Here is a 22,743-nt window from a genome sequence, read left to right on the forward strand (position 1 = left end):
CTAAGGTAAGGCAATAGGGAATGGTGGGACCTGCAGCCAACTAGAGATTACAATCACGCTCTACCTCAGGCGTTTGCAAAAAGATTTAAAAGTTACACCCCATGAAACAGCAAAATCCATCTATGGCCTGCTGGCTGGGAGTCTGAGACCCCTGCAGATGGCTGTATTAAGCATGTCACTTTTTTTTTTTTTTTTCAGACGGAGTCTCGCTCCGTGGCCCAGGCTGGGGCCACGATTTCGGCTCACTGCAACCTCTGCCTCACAGGTTCCAGTGATTCTCCTGCCTGAGGCTCCCTAGTAGCTGGGATTACAGGTGTGTGCCACCACACCAGCTAATTTTTGTATTTTTAGTAGAGACGGAGTTTCACCATGTTGGCCAGGCTGGTCTCAAACTCCTGACCTTAGGTGATCCACCCGCCCTGACCTCCCAAAGTGCTGAGATTACAGGCATGAGCCACTGTGCCAGGCCTCTAGCATGTCTTTTTATTCCAATACTTACTTGGAGCCTTGCTGACACTGGAGAGACTGCCCCTCCCAGGCAGGGCCCCCTAATTCCTAGAGATAGTAAACAACTGAGTGTGCCTTTAATGTGCAAAGCCATGAATCCAGAGATGTAACCCAGATGCCTCCTTGATCAGGCTGTCACACTGGAGGCCATTACCCATCTGCCTTAAGCACCCCAGAGTCTGGCCAGACAACTAGGGACAGTCCCTATACCCCAGAACCTGCTGAAATGACTCAAACTAGCCCATCTGAAGCCTGTTTACCCTGCTTGCCTTTTCCAAAGAAACCACAGTAAAGGCTCTTGCCCATGTTTTCCCCTTGGGCTGCCTCCTGACCCTGGTGCTTCCCCCACGTGGCCCTGCATGATTATCGCATGCCGCCTCTGCTTAGGAACTGTAACAAATGGTCTCTCCAATGGCAGTTGTCTCCTGACCTGCTGGCCTCATTAGGCCTGAACAGTAAGAAAACCTGTATTTTCATACATCTGTAAACCCCGCTGGAGCACAGCTCGCCACTGCTGCTTTATTGCCCCCTGAATCTTGGCACCTAGCACAGTCCCCGGCACATTGAAGACACAATTTCTTTTTTTTTTTTTTTTTTTTTTGAGACAGAGTTTTGCTCTGTCACCCAGGCTGGAGGGCAGCTCACTGCAACCTTCGCCTCCCGATTCAGGTGATTCTCCTGCCTCTACCTCCTGCGTAGCCGGATTACTGGCATGTGCAGTCATGCGTGGCTAGTATTTGTATTTTTAGTAGAGACAGAGTTTCACCATGTTGGCCAGGCTGGTCTCAAACCCCTGACCTCAGGTGATCCACCCACCTCGGCCTCCCAAAGTGCTGGGATTACAGGTGTGAGCCGCCACACCCAGCCAAAGACACAATTTCAACCCTAATCGATGAATGGATGGGCATAGGGATGAAAGCAAAGGGCTGGGTAGAAGCATTTGTTTGGCTATGTGGATCCCCTACACTTCAGCTTCACGTTTGCAATTGCTTCAGGACACTAAATTCTGCATATGCCTCAGTGCTGCGACTGGCATAGATGTAGGCAATCAGGCAGGAGCAAGCCAGACGGAGTGGCGTGAGTTCACACTAGTAGGAGTAAGCAGTGATTAAACTCTGAGGCTCACCACCCCGCTGCCTTTCAGCTTTTCAGGCAACACCTAAGTGGGGGCAGGGGGAAGAATATTCTTTTAATGGCTGATCTTCTGGCTAACTCTGGCTATTTGTTTTATTTAAACTCTTAGAAAGAGATGGCCATCTCAAAGGGTCTCTGGGCCCATTGGTAAAAGGGGAAAAGTCAGAGAGCGGCTTCCTAGCCCACCTTCAGTCTCTGAGACCTGCCCACGACAGGCTCTCCAAAGGCAGCCAGTCAGGTCACCCTGAAGACTCCCTACGTCTGCAGTGCTGCAGTGGGCTGTCTCTGTATCCCTGAATAACCGAACTGCATCCGGTTAATAAACTGAAAGCTGAGCTAGAGAACCTGTGTTGTTTTTAATCTTTACTCTTTAAAAATGCATCAATCTAGCCAGGCACAGTGGCTCACACCTGTAATCCTAGCACTTTGGAAGGCTGAGGGGGCAGATCACTTGGAGTCAGGAGTTTGAGACCAGCCTGGCCAACATGGTGAAAACCCAACTCCACTAAAAATGCAAAAATTAGCTGGGCATGGTGGTGGGTGCCTGTAATCCCAGCTACTTGGGAGGCTGAGGCACAAGAATCGCTTGAACCTGGGAGGCGGAGGTTGCAGTGACCTGAGATCATGCCACTGAACTCCAGCCTGGGAGACAGAGTGACACTTCATCTCAAAAATTAAAAAATAGGCCTGGTGTGGTGGCTCATGCCTGTAATCTCAGCACTTTGGGAGGCTAAGGTGGGAGGATCATGAGGTCAGTTCAAGACCAGCCTGACCAACATGGTGAAACCCCATCTCTACTAAAAATATAAAAATCAGCTGGGCATGGTGGTATGTGCCTGTAATCCCAGCTACTCAGGAGGCTGAGGCAGAAGAATCGCTTTAACCCATGAGGCAGAGATTGCAGTGAGCCAAGATCGTGCCACTGCACTCCAGCCTGGGTGACAGAGCAAGACTCTGTCTCAAAAATAAATAAATAAATAAAGCGCCAATCTGCTCTGCTTGACAATGAACTGAATTTCTCTGATCACAGGGCACTTGGGTGTCATTCTCAGTATCACCGGCTCCTTCCTAGGTTCTGGAAATAGGCAGAGAGAAGACAGGTGCAGAGCAGGCCTGTCTGGGAAGTACCTGAGGAGGGTGGAGAAGCCTGTGTTTGCTGTTTCTGATGAATGTCGTTGGGTTATTTAGTGTTTGGCGGTGAACAGCTGCCTGAAGGCCATCCCTTTCCCAGGCCCTGGATGGAAGGGCAGGAAACATTTGACCACAGTGTCTAGACAGCGAGGCTAGGGAATCTGGGGGGCTGCCCAAGAGCTCATGTGGGGGACAGCCATCAGTAGGGTAACTGCAACCCGGAATAGAACCAGATTAGGGCTTGTAATAGGCATTATCCCAGTCTAATTATTAAGCTCAACCCCTCTTCTCTCAGAAAAGTGTCCTAGTTTGATTGATAAATTATACAGCCACCTTCAACACTAGGGAATTTTGCAAACAGGAAAGTCTGAGTTGGGAGGCTCACACGCAACAGAAGCTGGTCACTTTGTACAAATAGAAAGGGCTCAGCAAACATCCTGGAAAAGGCCTGGTGGCAGCACCCAACCCCCTACAAACAGCAGGAACAATTCACCGAAGGGAACTGAGCCTGACCTTGGCCCTGGTGGGCTCTGCTCTAAAAGTGGAGTTCCTGGGCTGGCGGGGACAGCCTGGCCCTAGCGTGGCCCATTCGCAGCCTCCCCATCCAAGAAGAGCAGGCTGCAAGGCAGCATTTCTTTTTCCTGTGGAAGTGTCAAGCCAGAGTTAGTCTCAAGCCAGAGTTAGTAAGTTCTGTGGGAGGAGAGGGGAAAGGATTATGATGTGTCCGCGATGGGTACAGGAGAAAGGAAGAGCCCCACCAACTCCATCCTTGGCACGCACCTGTGCTACAATGCCATTCAACAACACCTGACTCGCCAGGGGGCCCCTGAACAATTTCCCACTTGTGTTTCTTTTCCTTCCTGGTTGAGATCTTGTTTCTGTCAAGATGAACTATTTATCTGCCTTGCATGAAATGTCACGGGTTGTGGTCAAAACCAGGACCAACCCACACACAAGAAATAATAACCCTCTGATGACACTCACACACAAGTTTCCCAAATCTTTAGAGGCTGTCAGTGATTCACTTTCTTTTTCCAGCACTGAACTTGCTCTCGAGAAATATTTAACCCAAAAGGTGACTGGCAGATAATACCCCCAGTAGCCTGGGTTTGCCGGATCAACTCATGCTTGAGTTAATTTACCAAGTGACCTGTGGACATGCATCCACTCACCAGAGAGGTAGAGCAAACACTTACAAGGTAAAAGGTAGTGATGTGTTTCACCCTGCGGCCTCACATGAGGCTTAATTAAGCTACAAAATGCTCAACGTGTCCAGTGTTGAAGGAATCTCTGTTTTGTGAACTAAAACTTCCAAGTTATTATTATTATTTTTTTATGTTAGCTTAGCCATCATGCAAAATTTACTGGTGAAGCAGTTAATAAAACACACATATCCCATGGAAGGGTTTTGTACATTTCAGTCCTTACAAATAACAAAGCAATGATAAACCCTGCACGGTCCTGAGAGGAAGTTCCTTTGCTTCTTAAAGCTGCCAGTCCTGGCTCTTTGGGGGCTCATGTGTTATAAATTCTGGAAGCTCTTTTAGCTGCAGTTTGAGCATCAGGCGAATCTTCTTCCTCTTCCTCGGTTCGCTTGTGTTTTAAAAACAAATCAGATTTTAAGAAGCGGCTGTAGCTGTCGTACTTCATGAGATTAAAGATCTAAGGAGGAAAAGAAAAAAGAGTCTGAAGGCTGAGGCTAATCCAGGCCATAAATCATCTCATTAAATAAGTATTGGATACCTACCATGTGCCAAAGAATACTAATACGTGCAAAGAACACACTAAGAAAGCTCAAATAAGCCATCTGCTAGACAAGGCAGATTTCCTGGAGATTTTTGGTCATTATGCAACAATCTCAATGGAATATATAGACAGTCACATGAACAAATATGCCTTTATTTTCCACGGAAATATAGATTCACAGAGCACTAATTCAGACCCTTGTACCAAGAAGTCCTTCAAGACTCTCCCCTTTATTTGCCTAGATAACACAAGGACGTATTTCTCCAAGAGCTTGAGGCAGCCGGATAGAAACCATTTCTGTAGAGGCAGTGGTGTTAAAAAGATCACTGATATATCATATGATGCCAGTATTGTTAAGACTCCCAGTAAGTCTGGCATCCGAGATCTCAAACAAACCTATTATTGTGCCAAGAGTCAAAATGAGGCATGCTCACTGCAGGGCAGGACAGTCAAACTATGATCTGAGCAAGGGAACAGGCCCCAAATAAAGAACAGAGCAGCCAGCTGCAGCATGCCAACATCTGTGCCATCAGACAGGCTGGAGAGCACATCCCCAGAACGAAACAAGTCTAAGGTATGTCAGGTGAGCGAAGAAGACACCCGACAGAGCTGAAGTGCCCCAGATTAGAGGGCTGCCCCTGCTAGTACAGCAGATACTCAGAAGGCTGTCCGCAGGCACAGTAGCTTCCTTTGGCTGCCACTGAACCTCTTCTGGGTCATGGTCCTTGTGACCAGCATTCATCTTCCCCTACTCCTACCCAATCCTGTGCCATCTGCCCTCCTCCCTTGTCCCAGGAAAGGGGCAGGGAAAGGAGAAGCACAAAGCCTTTTCCAGCTGTTGAGTATGATCTCTTTCCCACCCCTCATCTTTCTCTCTCTCTCTCTCTCTCTCCCCGCCTCCTCAGACCTTTCCACTTAACTTTCAGTATGCTCTGCAACTAAAAATCCACACAGCTCACCCTGGTACACGGAACAACCAAGTGGAAAGTTCCAGAGCTGTCTAGAATGTCGCTGACTGCCAGACGGGGTTGTCAAGTGGATGGTAAAACCCTGACATATTTTAAGGCTGCCCTCTCCCAACACACATACACTATTTTATAAATGAAACATCTGAGGGGGCTGGGCATGGTGGCTCACACCTGTAATCTCAGCACTTTGGGAGGTGGAGGCAGGTGGATCACTTGAGGTCAGGAGTTCAAGACCAGCCTGGCCAACATGGTGAAACCCCCGTCTCTACTAAAAATACAAAAATTAGCCGAGCGTGGTGGCACATGCCTGTAACCCCAGCTACTTGGGAGGCTGAGGCAGAAGAATCACTTGAACCTGGGAGGCAGAGACTGCAGTGAGCTGAGATCACACCACTGCACTCCAGCCTGGGCAACAGAGCGAGACTCTGTCTCAAAAATAAATAAATAAATAAAATAAAATAAAAAATAAATAAACATCTGAGGGACTCCAAGGACTCAGAACATCTGCTTGGCAGATAGGAGGTGCTTCAGGAGGGAACTGGAACCCTCAAATTTGACACCTTCATCTTCCCAAGATGGCTTCAACCACAGCAGAACCGCCTGAGTCACTGTACTATAAACAGAGTCCACAACCCAGAGAAAGATCTGGGACTTTAGGTTTTCTTTAAACTGTTAAACTAGTTCCTGCCCATCCCCTGGTGCCCTTCTAGTCTTGCCCGAGTCCTCCAGCTGCTCAGCAAGTCCCTGCCTCCTTAAGGCCCTGTCCCATGCCAGGCTAGAACAGTCGTCTATCTTGTAGCCATCCTGGAATTCCAGGTGTGACTGTAATTTTCTGAGGTTTACAGAAAAAAAAAAAAATGTAATCCCAGAAAATACAAAAATCATAGCCAGGGGTGAGGTGGGGGATGAGAAACACCATTACTCCTTCAGGGTGTCCCACCAAGGTGCTAAGCAAGCGTCACCATCTGCCTTATTCAGTCCTTCCAAGCACAAGAGCCCCCAAGGGAAACTTTTCGAGGCTTACTTAGTTCAAAGTTTGCAATGAATGCTCAAATGTGACTAATGAAACCAGTGGCACCAGGGTCCCGGCTGGCACCCAGCCTCAGTCCTGTGCCCACTCCCACCCCAGGTCCACGCAGACGGGACCCGCCACTCTCAGCAGGATGCGGTGCGACCCAGGCGTCTCGTGTGAAGTCTTTGCACGTGGGAGAGGAACATCCTGTTTGCCTGTAGTGGCTCTGAGGCTCAGACTTCAAAGTAGAGAAGAAAAAAGGCTGGCGTTGGGGGCACCCAGGGCAGAGGAGGAGGGGGAAGGGAGGAGGCTGCTTCAGCTGGGAGGAAGCTCAGGGACTGCCCCGGGCTGGCAGGACTCTGAGATCCGGAGGCTGCCAGCAAGCCTGAGGGGAGGGGGCTGCAAACTATTTATTAAGAGCATAAGAGCCACTCCCTACTGGGGCAGGTGTGAAATGCCCTACAAGTGCAGAAGTCCCTCAGGCAGAGGTTTCATCCTCTGAGAGCCCTTGCGCAGCTCCCATGCTGCTGCAGTGACTGGGAGGCAGCTGTGGCCGTTGGACCCAGACAGGCTGGAGAAAGAGAGGATGGCACCCCCAAAGCCTTCATGTACCTGGGCTGTGGGAAGCCCGATTGCTCTACACGGGGTGTGCAGGCAGACTTCTGACTGCCACCGGCCAAGGACCCCCTGGGCCTGGCTCAGGAGCACGCAGTAACAGGGTGCTCCTGGGACGGGGCTCAGCAAAGGTGACTTAGAGGATGGAGAATGCAACCAAGGCTGGGCACGGTGGCTCATGCCTGAAACCCCAGTGCTCTGGGAGGCTGAAGGGGGGATAGCAAAATCCTGTCTCTACTAAAAATATAAAAATTAGCGGGGCTTGGTGGCACCCACCTGCAGTCCCAGCTACTAAAGAGGCTGAGGTGGGAGGATCACCTAAGCCCGGGGAAGTTGAGGCTGCAGTGAGCTAGGATCACGCCACTGTACTCCATCATGGGTGATAGAGTCAGACCCTGTCTCAAAAAAAAAAAAAAAAAATGCACCTACAACTTTCTTCCAAGAAAGCGGCCAGAGATAGTGTGCCCAGGTACTGGCCAGAGCCTCATCTGTCATAGGGAAAAGAGCTGTAACTGGGGTCCAGTAAATGTTTACCACTGACTGAACAGAGACTGTTCGCTGTGCAGCAGCAGAGGCTGGGGAACTGAACCCGGCTAGCACCCGGCTGCTGTGCCCTCCAGCCCCGCGCTGGGCAGCGTGTGGGCATTCTTTCCTTCAATCCTCCCGCCAGCGCTCTGAAGACCTTGATTTGATAGAGGAGGAAACGAGGGGCTTAGGGGTTCCTCACAGTTCCGGAGGCTAGAAGTCCAAGGTCAAGATGCCATCAGGGTTGGTTTCTCCTGAGGCCGCTCTCCTTGGCTTGCAGACCACACCTTCTCCCTGCGTCTTCACGGGGTCTCCCGGGTGCATGTGTATCCTTCCCTCCTCTTCTGACACCAGTCAGACTGGATTAGGGCCCACCTCAATGTCCTCGTTTAATGTTAATTACCCCTTTAAAGGTCTATCTCCAAATAAAGTCACATTCTGGGGATTAGGACTTCAACATATGAATTAGGGAGGGGAGCACAGGTCAGCTCATAACAGCAAGCAAAAGAGAAGGGCGGGAGGCCAGCCCTGGCAGGCTCCGGAGCCCCTACTCCCGACCATGAGGCCATCTGCCACTCGCATGGCAGGACAATAAAAACGAGGGCTGCAAAGAGAGTCACATGGAAAACTGCCCGTGAATGTTAAATGACTGATACTAAATTTTAAAAACACACCCTGTCTAAAAACAATGATCCCAAATACTTTCTTTTTTGTTTTTGCTGTTTGTTTTTTTGAGATGGTGTCCCACTCTGTCACCCAGGCTGGAGTACAGTGGCGCGATCTCAGCTCACTACAACCTCCGCCTCCTGGGTTCAAGCGATTCTCCCACTTCTGCCTCCTGAGTAGCTGTGATTACAGGCGTGTGCCACCACACCCAGCTAAGTAGAGATGGGGTTTCACCATGTTGACCAGGCTGGTCTCAAACTCCTGACCTCAGGTGATCCACCCTCCTAGGCCTCCCAAAGTGCTGGGATTACAGGCGTGAGCCACTGCACCTGGCTCCAAATACATTATTTAAGAGTGTATCCATGTGTCTAAGGGAACAAATGTCCCTAAAGGTCAGTAGTGGGGTAAGTGGTGCTCCCCTAAGCTTACGTTCACCTGGATTCTCAGAATTGACCTCATTTGAAAAGAGGGTTGGAAAAGGGTCTCAAAATGAAATCACACTGCATTTAGGGTAGGCCCTAAATCCAAGGACTGGGTGTCCTCATCAGAAGAGGAGGGGACACAGAGAGACACACCGAGGGAAGAAGGCATGTGAAGGCAGAGGCAGACATCAGTGATGCAGCCATGTGCCAAGCAGCGCTAAGGAGTGCCGGCAGCCACCAGCAGTCTGGAAGCTGAAGAGGCAAGGAAGTACCCCCAACACCCCCCCGCCACCGCCCACCAGAGCCTTTTGGAGAACAGGGCCCTGCCAACACCGTGATGTCAGATTTTCAATGTTTCTGCCGAGCGAATGCGTTTCTGCTGTTTGAAGCCACTTGGCCTGGGGTCATTGCTTACGACAGCCCAAGGAGGCTCATCGAGTCATCTTTTTGATTTTACCTCACCCCTGCTCAAACACAGAAAATGAGATGGGCCTAGGGATCCCAGACAGTTCCAACAAGCAGGGCTCCCTGAGGGGGAGAAATGACCTCACCAGGGTTGGACTGTGATGGGCACCTGAACAACATGGGCGGACTCCTTAAGTGTCCATAAGGAAGAGAAAGAAGAAAATGGAGCCATCTGGGCTAAGCGGGAGGCTGCAGGTGACTGGAAGACACGGCAGCAGAGCTGAGGCAGCCATCCATCCAACGAGCGGCTGCTGGTGAAGCGGAAAACTCAAGTTGGCAGCTGAGCTGCATTCTGTATCTTTTTTTTTTTTCTTTTTTTGGCCAAGACAGCTGCGGCTTAGCAAGGTTTGGGGTTTTGGCAGCCCCACATCTGCGAGCTGCACGCCTGGACTGTAAACTGTTTAGCATCGTTGCCTTGGGATCCAATCCTACAGGCTGCTGGAAGTGAGATTCGGACAAAAACGAGGAGGGAGTCTTCCTGCAGATGTGCAGCTCTGTACAACCGTCCCGTAAAACCAGGTCTTTATATCGCCAAGCCACCTCCTCTCCAGATCCCAGACGTGGCCATGACCAAGCAGGATTTGCCTTCCGGAAAGAAAAATATCCACGCAGTGCTCCAACTTCAGACTGTTCAAAATGTGCCGCTCCAGGAAAGGACGTTGCCCTGACGCATACTCAGCTGTGCAGAAACGAGGAGCTCAACCGGCCTTGGAGGCCCCTCTGTGAATGTTGCGTCTGTCTCCATTCATTGCATTTCAAGCCTAATAAATATTTTAACACTTCTCAGAAGACAAGTACAGAAGACCTAAACAAAACACGCATCCTCTCTTCTCTTCAAAACCCTCCGCCATGTTATTTCAGGCACCAGAAGAAAACATCATTCCTTAAGGCAATGCAAGTTTAGTTCGTGGGATATCATATCTGCTTTAAGAACTTGGTTTCATTTTTACATGAAAATGGCTGAAGGAAGGTGGCAGCACCGCCGTCTCTGAATTGCGGCTCTAGAATGCATCCTCTCTCCACACACATGGACTACAGACGGGCTTGTGTACCCATGCGAGGAGACACAAAGGGAGAAAAAAGGAAGCTCCTGTCCCTCCAGCCCTCAGAAGTGGCTGGGCATTGACAAGGCTGTTGGGGCAAGGCGCAAACAGGCATGTACCCACTCCCTCAAGTAAAGACCATCTCCCTTTCAAGTGGGTACGGGCTGCACCCAGGAGGAGGTCTGAGGGCAGCTGGCAGAGAGCAGATGAGCAGACGAAGTAGCTCAAGTCAGCCCTTGCCGGAGAGCGCGAGGACGGGCCACACAGAAGGTTCCGTTGTCTTGCATGGCGCTCCAGCTTCATAGACCAGCCGGAGATGACAGTGTGCCAGGGGTAGGACTGGAAATCCAGAAGGAGTCTGGACACAGCAGGATCAGAGAGACCTTGCTAGGATGAAATCCCCTCCCAAGCTCAGGGGTTCGGTGCCGTCGCACGTGTGGAGCCGATTGTTCGCTTTTTTCTGCAGTCCCTACAACTCAAATTCCAGGCCCAAATGACATGACGCACTTTCTGCTGGGGGTGAAGGCATTTTAATTTTGCCTTTTGCCATCAGAAGGGGAGTTGAATGCTCCTCTGAGTGCCACTCTCCCCTTCTCTTCCCCCAAATACCTTTTTTTTTTTTTTTTTTTTTCTGAGACGGAGTCTTACTCTGTCGCCAGGCTGGAGTGCAGTGGCGTGATCTCGGCTCACTGCAACTTCCGACTCCCTGATTCAAGCAACCCTCCTGCCTCAGCCCCCCAGGTAGCTGGGATTACAAGCATGTGCCACCACACCCAGTTAATTTTTGTATTTTTAGTAGAGATGGGGTTTCACCACGTTGGCCAGGATGGTCTCAATCTCCTGACCTCATCATCCTCCCGCCTCAGCCACCCAAAGTGCTGGAATTACAAGCGTGAGCCACCGTGCCCAGCACCAAATACCATTTTAAAGTTGCAAGAAACATCTCAAAGTATCTCAAATACTCCTCTTCCCGCCCTGACCCTCGCGAGGCAGATGGCTATGGTGTACGCAGACAGCCAACTTCCCTTCCGTTTGAATAAAAAACCACACCTGCGTTTTCTGGCGGAGCATGCTGGAAAATACCCATTTCTGCCCTGCGTTTGATCTTTTGGAGCAAATGTCACCTGGCACCCATAAGACTGATACATCCTAAGTCCCTTGCTCTGGCCACCACCACGGCCTCTGCCACCACCCAGGAGAGGGGACCATGGTCATGCAGGGGCACTCAGGCCCAGGTCCCATGTGGAGAAATAATAGAGCCGGGTAGAGAATGGGCCCCCAAATGTCCGCCACAGGCCGGACGGCCCCTCTCACCCTCCCAGGCCCTCAATAGCTGGTCTACCCCTCTTACTTATGTTGAAAAAGGAAGCATTTCTCACCTCTTACTTTCTGGGGAAACTCAAAAGAAACTGCATTGCTAAAAAGGGACCCCATTCATGGCTCCTTTCTCTGTCAAGGATGTGGCTGGGAGCACTGGCATCTCACCCACGCCTTTTCCTTTTTTTTTTTTTTTTTTTTTTGAGACAGAGTTTCACTCTGTCGCCCAGGCTGGAGTGGAGTGGCGTGATCTCAGCTCACTGCAACCTCTCCCTTCCAGGTACAATCGATTCTCCTGTCCCAGCCTCCCAAGTAGCTGGGATTATAGGCACATGCAACCATGCGCAGCTAATTTTTGTATTTTTAGTGGAGACGGGGTTTCACCACATTGACCAGGCTGGTCTTAAACTCCTGACCTCAGGTGATCCACCCACCTCAGCCTCCCAAAGTGCTGGTTTTCCATTTTTTTTGTAAGCACCAAAGGTTAAGGACTTCTTTTTGAGTGGAGAAGGCCACCTCATCTCTGCTTTTCCAGGCTAGAGTTTAGCACCAGACCCAAAGCCTGGGGAAGGCATCCTAATAGACACAAAATCTGCCTATTTATTTATTTATTTATTTATTTATTTTGAGATGGAGTTTCACTCTTGTCACCCAGGCTGGAGTGCAATGGCGCGATCTCGGCTCACTGCAACCTCCGCCTCCTGGGTTCAAGCGATTCTCCTGCCTCAGCCTCCTGAGTAGCTGAGATTACAGGTGTGCACCACCACGCCCAGCTAATTTTTTTGTATTATTCATAGAGACGAGGTTTCACCATATTGGCCAGGCTAGTCTCGAACTCCTGACCTCAGCTGATCCACCTGCCTCGGCCTCCCAAAGTGCTGGGATTATAGGCGTGAGCCACTGTGCCCGGCCCAAAATCTGCTTTTAAGTGTAGGCATGGGGACCCGTGATATTCACGGAAGAAGAATGAGCACCCCACTCCCCCAAACCCATGCCCTTCTCTTCCATGGACTGAGAAAGCCACGAAGCTGCCATGTGCAATGATCTGGACCTTTCTATCTTCATCAAGCTCATGGCTGTTCCAGACCATGCTGTGCTATAGAACTTAAACCAAAGGCTTCTGAGCAAGAAAGATGTGTAAACTGGGACTAAGACACGTGCCAGAGGAGAATTTTGTTTTAAATCTTTCATATGGAACAACTGTAAGTCACTGAGCAGACTTCAATGTGTTCCATTCTTCAATGTTTGAGTAGAACCTGAAAGGACCAATGATGTCATCGACTTCCCGCTAGGGAGAGAGAGGGAGGGGCGGCACTGGGGGATCTTAACTTTTCACTTCATACCCTCCTGGACACATGAATTTTTTTATCTTAACAATGAGCATGTACTAATTTAACAATTTAAGATAATTTTAGGCCAGACACTGTGGTTCACGCCTGTAATCACAGCAGCACTTTAGGAGGCCAAGGCTGGAGGATTGCTTGAGCCCAGGAGTTCAAGACCGGCCTGGGCAACATAGTAAGACCCCACCCCTAGAAAAGTATATTTTAAAAATTAGCCAAGCGTGGTGGCACACGCCTATAGTCCCAGCTACTCGGCAGTCTGAGGTTAGAGGATGGCTTGAGCCTGGGAGGTCAAGGCTACAGTGAGCCATCATGGTGCCACTGTATTCCAGCTTGGATGACAGGGGGAGCCCCAGCATAAAAAAAAATTAAAATAGGCAGGGCACAGAGGTTCATGCCTGTAATCCCAGCACTTTGGGAGGCTGAGGTGGGCACATCACTTGAGGTCAGTTCATGAATACCCCCGCTTCACAAATGAGAAAAGCCAGGCACAGAGAGGGAGCAAGTCTTGCCCGCAATCTCACAGTAACTAAATTCTAAAGTGAAAGAAGGCTGGGCACAGTGGCTTATGCCTCCAATCCCAACACTTTGGGAGGCCAAGATGGGAGGATTGCTTGAGGCCAGGAGTTTGAGACCAGCCTGGGCAACATAGTGAGACCCCATCTTTACAAAAAATAAAAATAAAAAAATAGCCGAGCCTGGTGACACTCGCCTGCAGTATCAGCTACTTGGGAGGCTGAGGTGGGAGGATTGCTTGAGCCCAGGAGGTCAAGGCTGCAGTGAGCCAAGATCACACCACTGTACTCCAGCCTGGGTGACAGAGTGAGACCCTGACTCAAAAAAATAAATAAATAAAGTCAAAGAAGTTGGGGTAGGGGCAGCAGGGGGAGTCAGATCTAAGGAAGTAAGATTGTGGTTATCAGAGAGTGACTTTTTAACACCAGGGCATTGAACGCTCATACGCTGCTTTGCAGCACAGCTCAGAGAGGTAGCAGAGGATTTGCCCAAAGCGCCATATTACAGATGAGGACTTGAAAGCCACAGTAAGAAACAGAACCCTCCTGGGGTCAGGCAGAGGCAAGGCTGGGCTAGAAGCCCCCACTTCTGCTTCTGGTGCTCAGGGCCAAGCTCATGCACTGTCATAACGGTGATGAATCTGGCAGCTCCATATCCAGGGAGTATTGGACAGGGGGAGAGAGGGAAGGGGAAAGTGGGGAGGGGCAGAGGTCAGGCCACTCCCACCCACCATACAAATGGTGAGCCAAGGTCAGGAGGTCGGGGTTTCACAGCTGACTTTCTAGTAACAGAGCTGGCTCTGCACTGAGCCATCCACCTTCTCTTGCCCAGCTGGTGTGGGACAGGCACAGCCCTGAGCTAGGGACCTGAGCCAAGGTGCTCAGGCTCTAAGAAGTCCAAGACTTACCAGCCCAACCAGCACATTCTATAAACAGCCACTGTTCACATCCCTGCAATTAAACTGTCTGCCACAGCCTCGGGGCCTGACCCAGCCAGTCCCTCCCAACTGAGCTTCCACCACCCCCTCATTTGCTGCATTCCAATGACAACGCTGACCCCCAACGCACCTGCTGCCCCTGCCTGGGGGCCTTTGTGTTTGCCTCTCCTTGGAAGGTCCTGGATCCCAGGTCCTCTCATCCAGGTCCCGCTTGCCATTCAGGTCCCAGTCACCTCTCCAGGGAGCCCTCCTTGAGCACCGACCCTAGCAGGCCCCTCCCAGTCCCTCTCAGCCCATCCCCTGCTGCATTTCCTTCTTAGCATTGATCTTTCTCTGCCCTCCTTGGTGGGGCGGATCCTGATTTCCCTGTTGTACACACAGTTCCTAGCACAGTCCCTGGTACAGAGTAGGGCCTCAGTTCATAATTGTAGCATAAAGGAATGAATAAAACAACAAATCCATAAACCAGCAGACCAACCAGGACTGAATCAAATCTCCCAGGAACAGATGTTTTTGTTGGTTTGTTTTTTGAGATAGTGTCTCACTCTGTCGCCCAGGCTAGAGTGCAGTAGTGCAATCTCGGTTCACTGCAACCTCCGCCTCCCAGGTTCACGCCATTCTCCTGCCTCAGCCTCCCGAGTAGCTGGAACTACAGGCGCCCGCCACCACTCCGGCTAATTTTTTGTATTTTTAGTAGAGACGGGGTTTCACTGTGTTAGCCAGGATGGTCTGGATCTCCTGACCTCGTGATCTGCCCAACTCGGCCTCCCAAAGTGCTGCGATTACAGGCAGAAGCCACCGCGCCTGGCCGGAATAGATATTTTTAAAGAAGAAAAGACACTGTAAGGAGCTGCAATTCCCTGAAGAATTTTTTTGTAAGGTAGCCCCCTTCCTTCCTGCTTCCTCCAACCTAAATTTGTCCAACAGCAGCCTCTGACTCTAGGCTAACGTACTAGTGAAATACCCACAGTACCACCTTTTGCCTCTCCTGGCTTTGCAACCAAAGGGCTGGGCACACCAAGCTTGCAGAACTGAATTAAATCAGAGAACCATCTTGCCGCTTACATGAATTTCCCAGGTAGCAAAGTTTTAAGCCCCTCAAGCTTCTCTTAAGATGCCTTTGGCTGGACACAGTAGCTCACACCTGTAATCTCAGTAGTTTGGGAGGCCGAGGTGGGTGGATCACTTGAGGCCAGGAGTTTGAGACCAACCTGGCCAACATGGTGAGATGCCATCTCTACTAAAAATACAAAAATTAGCCTAGCCTGGTGACACACGCCTGTAATCCCAGCTACTCGGGAGGCTGAGGCAGGAGAATCACTTGAACCCAGGAGGCGGAGGCTGCAGTGAGCAGAGATGGCACCACTGTACTCCAGCCTGGGTGACAGAACAAGACTATGTCTCCAAAAAAAAATGTTTGTGATGAAGTGCTCATTAAAATGAATAATGCATTCTTCACATAATACGCTGACCTCAATTTAACTTCTACTGGATGGTTTGGGGTCACCAGGCTCACTTATCATGTCACTGTCCAAAAGCACAGGGATGCCCATGGTGTGGCGTGTGGCATTGGATGTCCCCACGCCCAGGGGCTCAGGCCTCAATGCCGTGCTTGTGCTCAGTGTCATTTCTGTGTCCTCCCTAGCTGTCAGTGGTCACCTCTTGCTGCTCATCACTCCATAGTCTCTACCACAACTTCAAATCTGCTATGAACCGAAAAACCTGTTAGAACTGTGTGCAAAGCAAGAATAAACAGGACCTGACTGAAAACTCTTGAAGCTCTCCTTTAAACAGGGTGCATGGGAGTGGGCTCATCCAGCCTGGGGCTCAGGGAAGATTTTCCCATCCTTCTAGGTTCCAGCTGTGCCCTACAAAGTCAGAGCTGCCCTACTAGAAGCTCAGAGAGCAGCGGAGCCCGACACTCACGTGGTGATGAGGAGCTAAGTCCCGGGGCGGGGCGGCGGTGCTGAACACACGGAAAGCGGCTGCTCTGCAGCTCCACCATGAAGCCCAGCAGCGCTCAGCAAAGCCAAAGCCGGGGGAGAGGCTTTTGAAAGCTCCGTGATATCTTGTGGCTCCAAACATGTTCCCCTCAGCTTCAATCTCTTTCACTTAGGAAAACAGAGCTCTCAAGGGAGCCTTTGCAAGAAAAAAACTGGGGCTAGTGCTGAGCACACATTTTGACAGTTACAGCAAGGACCTGGAGAGAGAGTTTTCAAAGCAAAATGGAACCCAGGGGCCCTTCACCTGGAGACTCACTGTGAAATCGGCTCTGATTCCAAATACCTTGTTTTCACCCAGTTATGCCTTAGGAGGAAAGGTCGTGGCTCTTTCTCTCTATCCAATTAAAACACTTTTTTTTTTTTTTTTTTTTTTTTGAGATGGAGTCTCACTTTGTTGCCCAGGCTGGAGTGCAGTGGCACTAACTCGGCTCAGTGCAGCCTCAGCCTCCCAGGCTCAAGCAATTCTCCTGCCTCAGCCTCCTGAGTAGCTGGGATTAGCTGGGATTACAGGCGCCCAACACCACGCCTGGCTAATTTTTGTATTTTTAGCAGAGAGGGCTCCTGCCTCAGCCTCCTGAGTAGCTGGGATTAGCTGGGATTACAGGCGCCCAACACCACGCCTGGCTAATTTTTGTATTTTTAGCAGAGAGGGGGTTTCGCCATGTTGTCCAGGCTGGTCTGGAACTCCTGACCGGAGATGATCCACCCGCCTTGGGTTCCCAAAGTGCTGGGATTACAGGCATGAGCGACTGAGCCCAGCCTTCCAAGAAAAGGTTTTTAACAACGGAGTATAACAGTATTTGCTTTACATTCAACAGTTTGGACTGCACATCTGTTTGGTGTGCATAAACACATACATTATTATTACATTTATTAGGCCACATCTGTTAGGGGCATGTGCATATGTGTATTTATAGAAAAAAAGATGGAAAGTCTACAGATCAAATGCTATTTGGTGGTTATCTCCAAGTGTGCAATCATGCAATAAAGAAATGATTTCTTCTTTATATTTTTGTTTTTCAAGTTTTTTTTCTTGAGCATGTGTGATGCTTACAGTTGGATAAAAATTATTGGTAAAAATTTTTCTGAGGCTGGGCATGGTGGCTCTTGCCTGTGATCCCAACACTTTGGGAGGCCGAGGCTGGAGAATTGCCTGAGCTCAGGAGTTCAAGAACAGCCTGGGCAACATAACGAGAGCTCATCTCTACAAAAAAAATACAAAAATTAGCTGGGAATGGTGGTGCACACCTGTGGTCCCAGCTACTTGGGAGGCTGAGGTGGGAGGATCACTTGAGCCTGGGAGGCCAAGGTTGCAGTGAGCCGTGTTCATGCCACTGTGCTCCAACCTGGGCAACAGAGGGACATCCTGTCTCAAAAATAAATAAATAAATAAATAAATAAATAAATAAAATTCTTTGTCATTAAAAAAAGAAAAAAAGAAAACCAATCAGCCTCTGTCCCCTGTGTTTCTTCCTTTCTGTGCTGGCTAAGCCTCCCGCTGAATGAGTCGAAGGGGCATGCCTAGTCCAGCTCCGTTCTGAGCTGTTGGGCAGGCGAGCTGGATCTCTCAGAGCCTGCAGTGCTACCGCCTGGAGTCAGAACTCTCCCATTCCTCATCCTACCTTGGCTCCCGCAGTCCTGGGAAGTCGGATGACCTGCATTCACAAAGCCTTTCCAATCCCTCCGCTCCAGGGGCCTCTCCGAACTTTGAGAAACATCAGGAGGCTGCCCAGGAGCCTGGCAGAACAACACAGACCACGGGGGTCACAGGGGAGCATGGTCTTTGAAGGCAGATGGACTAGAAGGAATCTGGCTTCCAGCACTTTCTGCTCCCTGCATGACTTAATGGTAACAAACCACTTAATCTCCCTGAACCTTGCTTTTCTCATCAGCAAAATGAGAATAATAATACTCACTGGAGATAAAATGAGACAGTACACACCAAGTATGGCATCAGGCTCAAATGGGCAGTCCTAAATGGTAGTTAGGGCCAGGCGTGGTGGCTCACGCCTATAATCCCAGCACTTTGGGAGGCCGAGGCAGGTGGATCACTTGAGGCCAGGAGTTCGGGACCAGCCTAGTCAACATGGTGAAACCCCATCCTTACTAAAAATAAAAAAAATTAGCCAGGCGTGGTGGTATAGGCCTATAATCCCAGCTGGTAGGGAGGCTGAGGCAGGAGAACTCAGGAGGCGGATGTGGCAGTGAGTGAGATGGAGCCACTGCACTCCAGCCTGGGCCACAGAGTGAGACTTCATCTCAAAAACAAAACAAAACAAAAAAAACAACAAAACCCAGAAAGTCCAGGTGCAGTGGCTCACACTGGTAATCCCAGTACTTTGGGAGGCTGAGGTGGGTGGATCACTTGAGGTCAGGAGTTCGAGACCAGCCTGGTCAACACGGTGAAACCCTGTCCCTATTAAAAATATAAAAATTAGGCCGGGTGCGGTGGCTCAAGCCTGTAATCCCAGCACTTTGGGAGGCCGAGACGGGCGGATCACGAGGTCAGGAGATCAAGACCATCCTGTCTAACACGGTGAAACCCCGTCTCTACTAAAAAAATACAAAAAAAAAACTAGCCGGGCGAGGTGGCAGGCGCCTGTAGTAAACCCGGGAGGCGGAGCTTGCAGTGAGCTGAGATCCGGCCACTGTACTCCAGCCTGGGCGACAGAGCGAGACTCTGTCTCAAAAAAAAAAAAAAAAAAAAAATATATATATATATATATATAAAAATTAGCCGGGCATGGTGGCAGGCACCTGTAATTCCAGCTACTCAGGAGGCTGAGGCAAGAGAATTGCCTGAACCTGGGAGGCGGAGATTGCAGTGAACCAAGATCGAGCCATCGCACTCCATCCTGGGAGACAGAGTAAGACTCAGTCTTTAAAAAAAAAAAAAAATGCCGGGTGCGGTGGCTCACGCTTGTAATCCCAGCACTTTGGGAGGCCAAGGTGGGCGGATCATGAGGTCAGGAGATCGAGACCATCCTGGCTAACACGGTGAAACCCCGTCTCTACTAAAAATTCCAAAAAATTAGCTGGGTGCGGTGGCGGGCGCCTGTAGTCCCAGCTACTCGGTAGGCTGAGGCAGGAGAATGGCATGAATCCGGGAGGCGGAGCTTGCAGTGAGCAGAGATTGTGCCACTGCACTCCAGCCTGGGCGACAGAGTGAGACTTTGTATCCAAAAAAAAGAACAAAAACAAAACCAAAAATGAAATGGTACTTAGTGTTGTCATTATTGAGAACACCGAGAGCACAGTGGTCTGTACAGGTTCTCAACCCTGGCTGCACTTTAGAGTGTCTTAGGGAGCTTTGAAAAGATTCTGAGGACCAGGGTGGGGTCGATATCCCCATATGGCTACAGTCACAAAAACTGCCTTTTCACCATACATTCCACTCCCTTTGCCACCGCAAATCAACGCCCATGGAAATCCTTCCTACTGGTTCAAAGTCACCACTTCCAGGAGGCCCGCTGCAAGTCTCCTTTAGTAGCCAAATGTGAATCAGAATTCACATAGAATATGCTGCCCAATGCTAACCTTTTCATTATGACTTGGGCTACATGACGAACTATTAATAGCTTACAGTATGGGGCCACTAAAAGTATGTGGCAGTGTCTGGATATTTGCACAGAAACAGCCTGTTTCTCCTGCCACTTTGAGTTCTCCTGCCTGCTTTCTGGAGTTTTCCATCTATTCTTACCTTCAGCAATTATAGGTTGCTTTCTCAGTACAGGCTCCTCAAATAGCTCCAGCCCCCGCTCTAATCTGGATCGAGAAGGCAGATAAACCTGCCGGTCCAAACTGTGTGTAGACCAAGAGTAAACAGGCCTGGGGAGACTCCTGTGGGGCAAATCTCGAGCTTAGGATTCCAGTCCCCGCTGTCCCCAACCATGGCCCCTCAGTGTACCTCGGTCTGCCCGGCCGGATGAGACGGTTTCCTGGGAGTCTAATGTTGGGTGTTTTACTAAATTCTTCCAGGCCTGGAATTAATGTAGGTTTTCAAATCAAGGCGCAGGCAGGGAAGTCAGGTTACCTGGTCCTGGAGTTTCTGGAACATCAGAGGGTGAGGTTCTTCCAGGATCTTCTCGTTGAGCCGAGACTGCCCCTCCACGTTGACCTGTGATGAGGCCTTGCTGGACAGAAAGGTCATGTAGATCTCCTTTGCCTTTTCCTGCATCTGGAGGAGACAGATGGGGCCTGTGTGCTATCTGCACACACAGCCTTCCCAGCCTGAGCCCTGCTCTCCCCTCCAGCCAGCCCCACAGGAGCTGCTGTGGCAAGAGAAAGGCACCCCCCACAGCCCAGGGGCTCTCAGGCCACTCCAGAGAGAATTTCTATATGGGAGAACTTGCACTGCCAAGCCCCTACCCCGCAGCCACATCTCCTGGAACAAAATTGCTGCATTAACCATCCAGAAGCCATGACAGAAAGAATCCTGGCCTGCAGAGAGCACTCAGTACCATTTACAACCATCCTGTGGCCGGGCACAGTGGCTCATGCCTGTAATCACAGCACTTTGGGAAGCCAAGGCAGGTGGATCACCTGAGGTCAGGAGTTCGAGACCAGCCTGGCTAACATGGTGAAACCCCATCTCTACTAAAAACACAAAAATTAGCCAGGCATGGTGGTGCACACCTGTAATCCCAGCTACTCGGGAGGCTGAGGCAGGAAAATAGCTTGAACCCAGGAGACAGAGGTTGCAGTGAGCTGAGATTGCACCACTGAACTCCAGCCTGGGTGACAGAGTGAGACTCCATCTCAAAAAAATAAAAATCAAGTGAAAGTATGCACGCCTATCCCTACCAGTTTTCCAGTGCCCACTAGGCCGCAGACACCTGCTTGGAGGCATCCCATTTCCTTAATCCCCTGGACATGCAGCAAAGGGCATTTTCCTGTTAGTGCCACTTTCCCCATGAGGACACAGAGGTCAGGAGAGGTGGTGTGGCTTATCTGAGAGCTTCTGGGAGCCTTAGGACTGTTTGGCTCCAAGGCCTCTGAATTCTGCTCAGTTCCACTTCTGCAAGACACATCGGCCCCTCCAGGTTGTGCGGTCTGCGGCCTTTCCAGGCAGGGTGATTTCCTTTTAGGTAACGAGATACTGAGCACAGGCAGTGGAGAAAACACTCGCTGCCCGCCCTCAAGTCCCGAGTGCAGTCCTGCTGGGAAGCAGGAGCCCCGATAGGTACCGGCTTCCTGTTTCACCCGAAACTAACCGAGGCGGGCTCAGGAGCACTCATGGATGGTAAGGAGATGACTTCACAGTAAGAACTGTGTCTTCAGGACAGCACGCCTCAGGGCGAGGCTGCAGACGCAGGAACCTTCTCCAGAACCTCCCCTGAGGGCTCGATTTTCTTTTAGAGAAAGGAGACTTCCTGTGCTCATACCTTGCCAACAGCAAAAACGGGGCTGTTTCTCTGAACATTAGACTCTAAAGCATGACCTTACCCTACAGAGCAAGGCAGACAACAAATGCCTCTAAAATGCAGTCACACAGCTACAACGTATGTGTGCAGGGGCGCCTGGAAAACTGCCTTTCTCTCCAAGAGCCTACCTGGGGCTCCATATGTGCTGTGGCGCTTGGTTTGGGAAATCCCAAGCTCTGCAAACCTTCTGCCCTTAAGGAAACCACCAGAAGGTTTTGATAGCTGGTGCATGAAAGGAAGGAAGAGGATCCCTTTTTCAGTTCAGGGCACTGAGGACAAAAGATCCTGAGAAGCCGCAGCCTGGCTGTGTCCTGTTCTGCGAGAAAGCAAGCCTCGCCAGCACTTGCAGGGAAATGACCCAGGCTGGGTGAACACCGAAAGCCATGCTGTCCACCCTGCCTTTACTGTCAATAGGAGCAATGAATTGATGCCAGACTCAGTGACACAGGAGTCGCTCCAGACAAGCGTGGCTATCTAAGGGACAGGTCTGGGGGCCATCCTCGAGACCCAAGGGGGTGGCACTTAGGAGCTGGCCCTGCTGTCCTCTCTAAGACCCACCAGCTCCATGAAGCCACAGCCTCCCTCCCACCACCCCCATTCCGTCAGGAAGCGACGCTTTTGGAAAACCACTTCCTGTGTTAAAGCCACTTCATGAAAGCAGAATTTCAGCCAGGCAGATGAGCAAACTCCATGCAGAGGTCTGGGGGTAGAAATCACTTTAGACCTCCCCTCCGCTTGAACATTCATATGCACACACACACGTACACACGTGCACACACGCACACACATAAACACATGAATCCAGGATATCTTGAGTGATTCTGAAATAGAAAAGTGCAATGAATGGCTTGAGTCTTTGAGGTCGGGCAGAAGGGGCCGGGGGAAAGGAAGTAGGTTCCGGTGACTGCAGGTAGATAAGCCTTGAGGATCTCAGCCCTGCCCTCTCCCACCGGCTGTCCCTCCCGAGTCT

The 22,743-nt window shown here is 50.4% G+C and overlaps 1 protein-coding gene across 2 annotated transcripts in view; it reads right to left on the reverse strand.

Moving 5' to 3' along the window:
* Positions 1-4,070: 4,070 nt before the first annotated feature.
* RGS10 (regulator of G protein signaling 10) overlaps positions 4,071-22,743 on the reverse strand; it is a 42,165-nt gene continuing 23,492 nt past the window's right edge. For both annotated transcript variants that reach the window (XM_007964250.3, XM_007964249.3), the window contains exons 4-5: positions 20,384-20,527; positions 4,071-4,434 (exon numbers count right to left, since the gene is read on the reverse strand). In XM_007964250.3, the coding sequence (XP_007962441.2) occupies positions 4,288-4,434; positions 20,384-20,527 (291 nt within the window). In that variant the 3' untranslated portion in view covers positions 4,071-4,287. The remainder of the gene's footprint in view (positions 4,435-20,383; positions 20,528-22,743) is intronic.

Source organism: Chlorocebus sabaeus, chromosome 9 (genome assembly GCF_047675955.1).
Source record: "Chlorocebus sabaeus isolate Y175 chromosome 9, mChlSab1.0.hap1, whole genome shotgun sequence".
Taxonomy (NCBI): domain Eukaryota; kingdom Metazoa; phylum Chordata; class Mammalia; order Primates; family Cercopithecidae; genus Chlorocebus; species Chlorocebus sabaeus.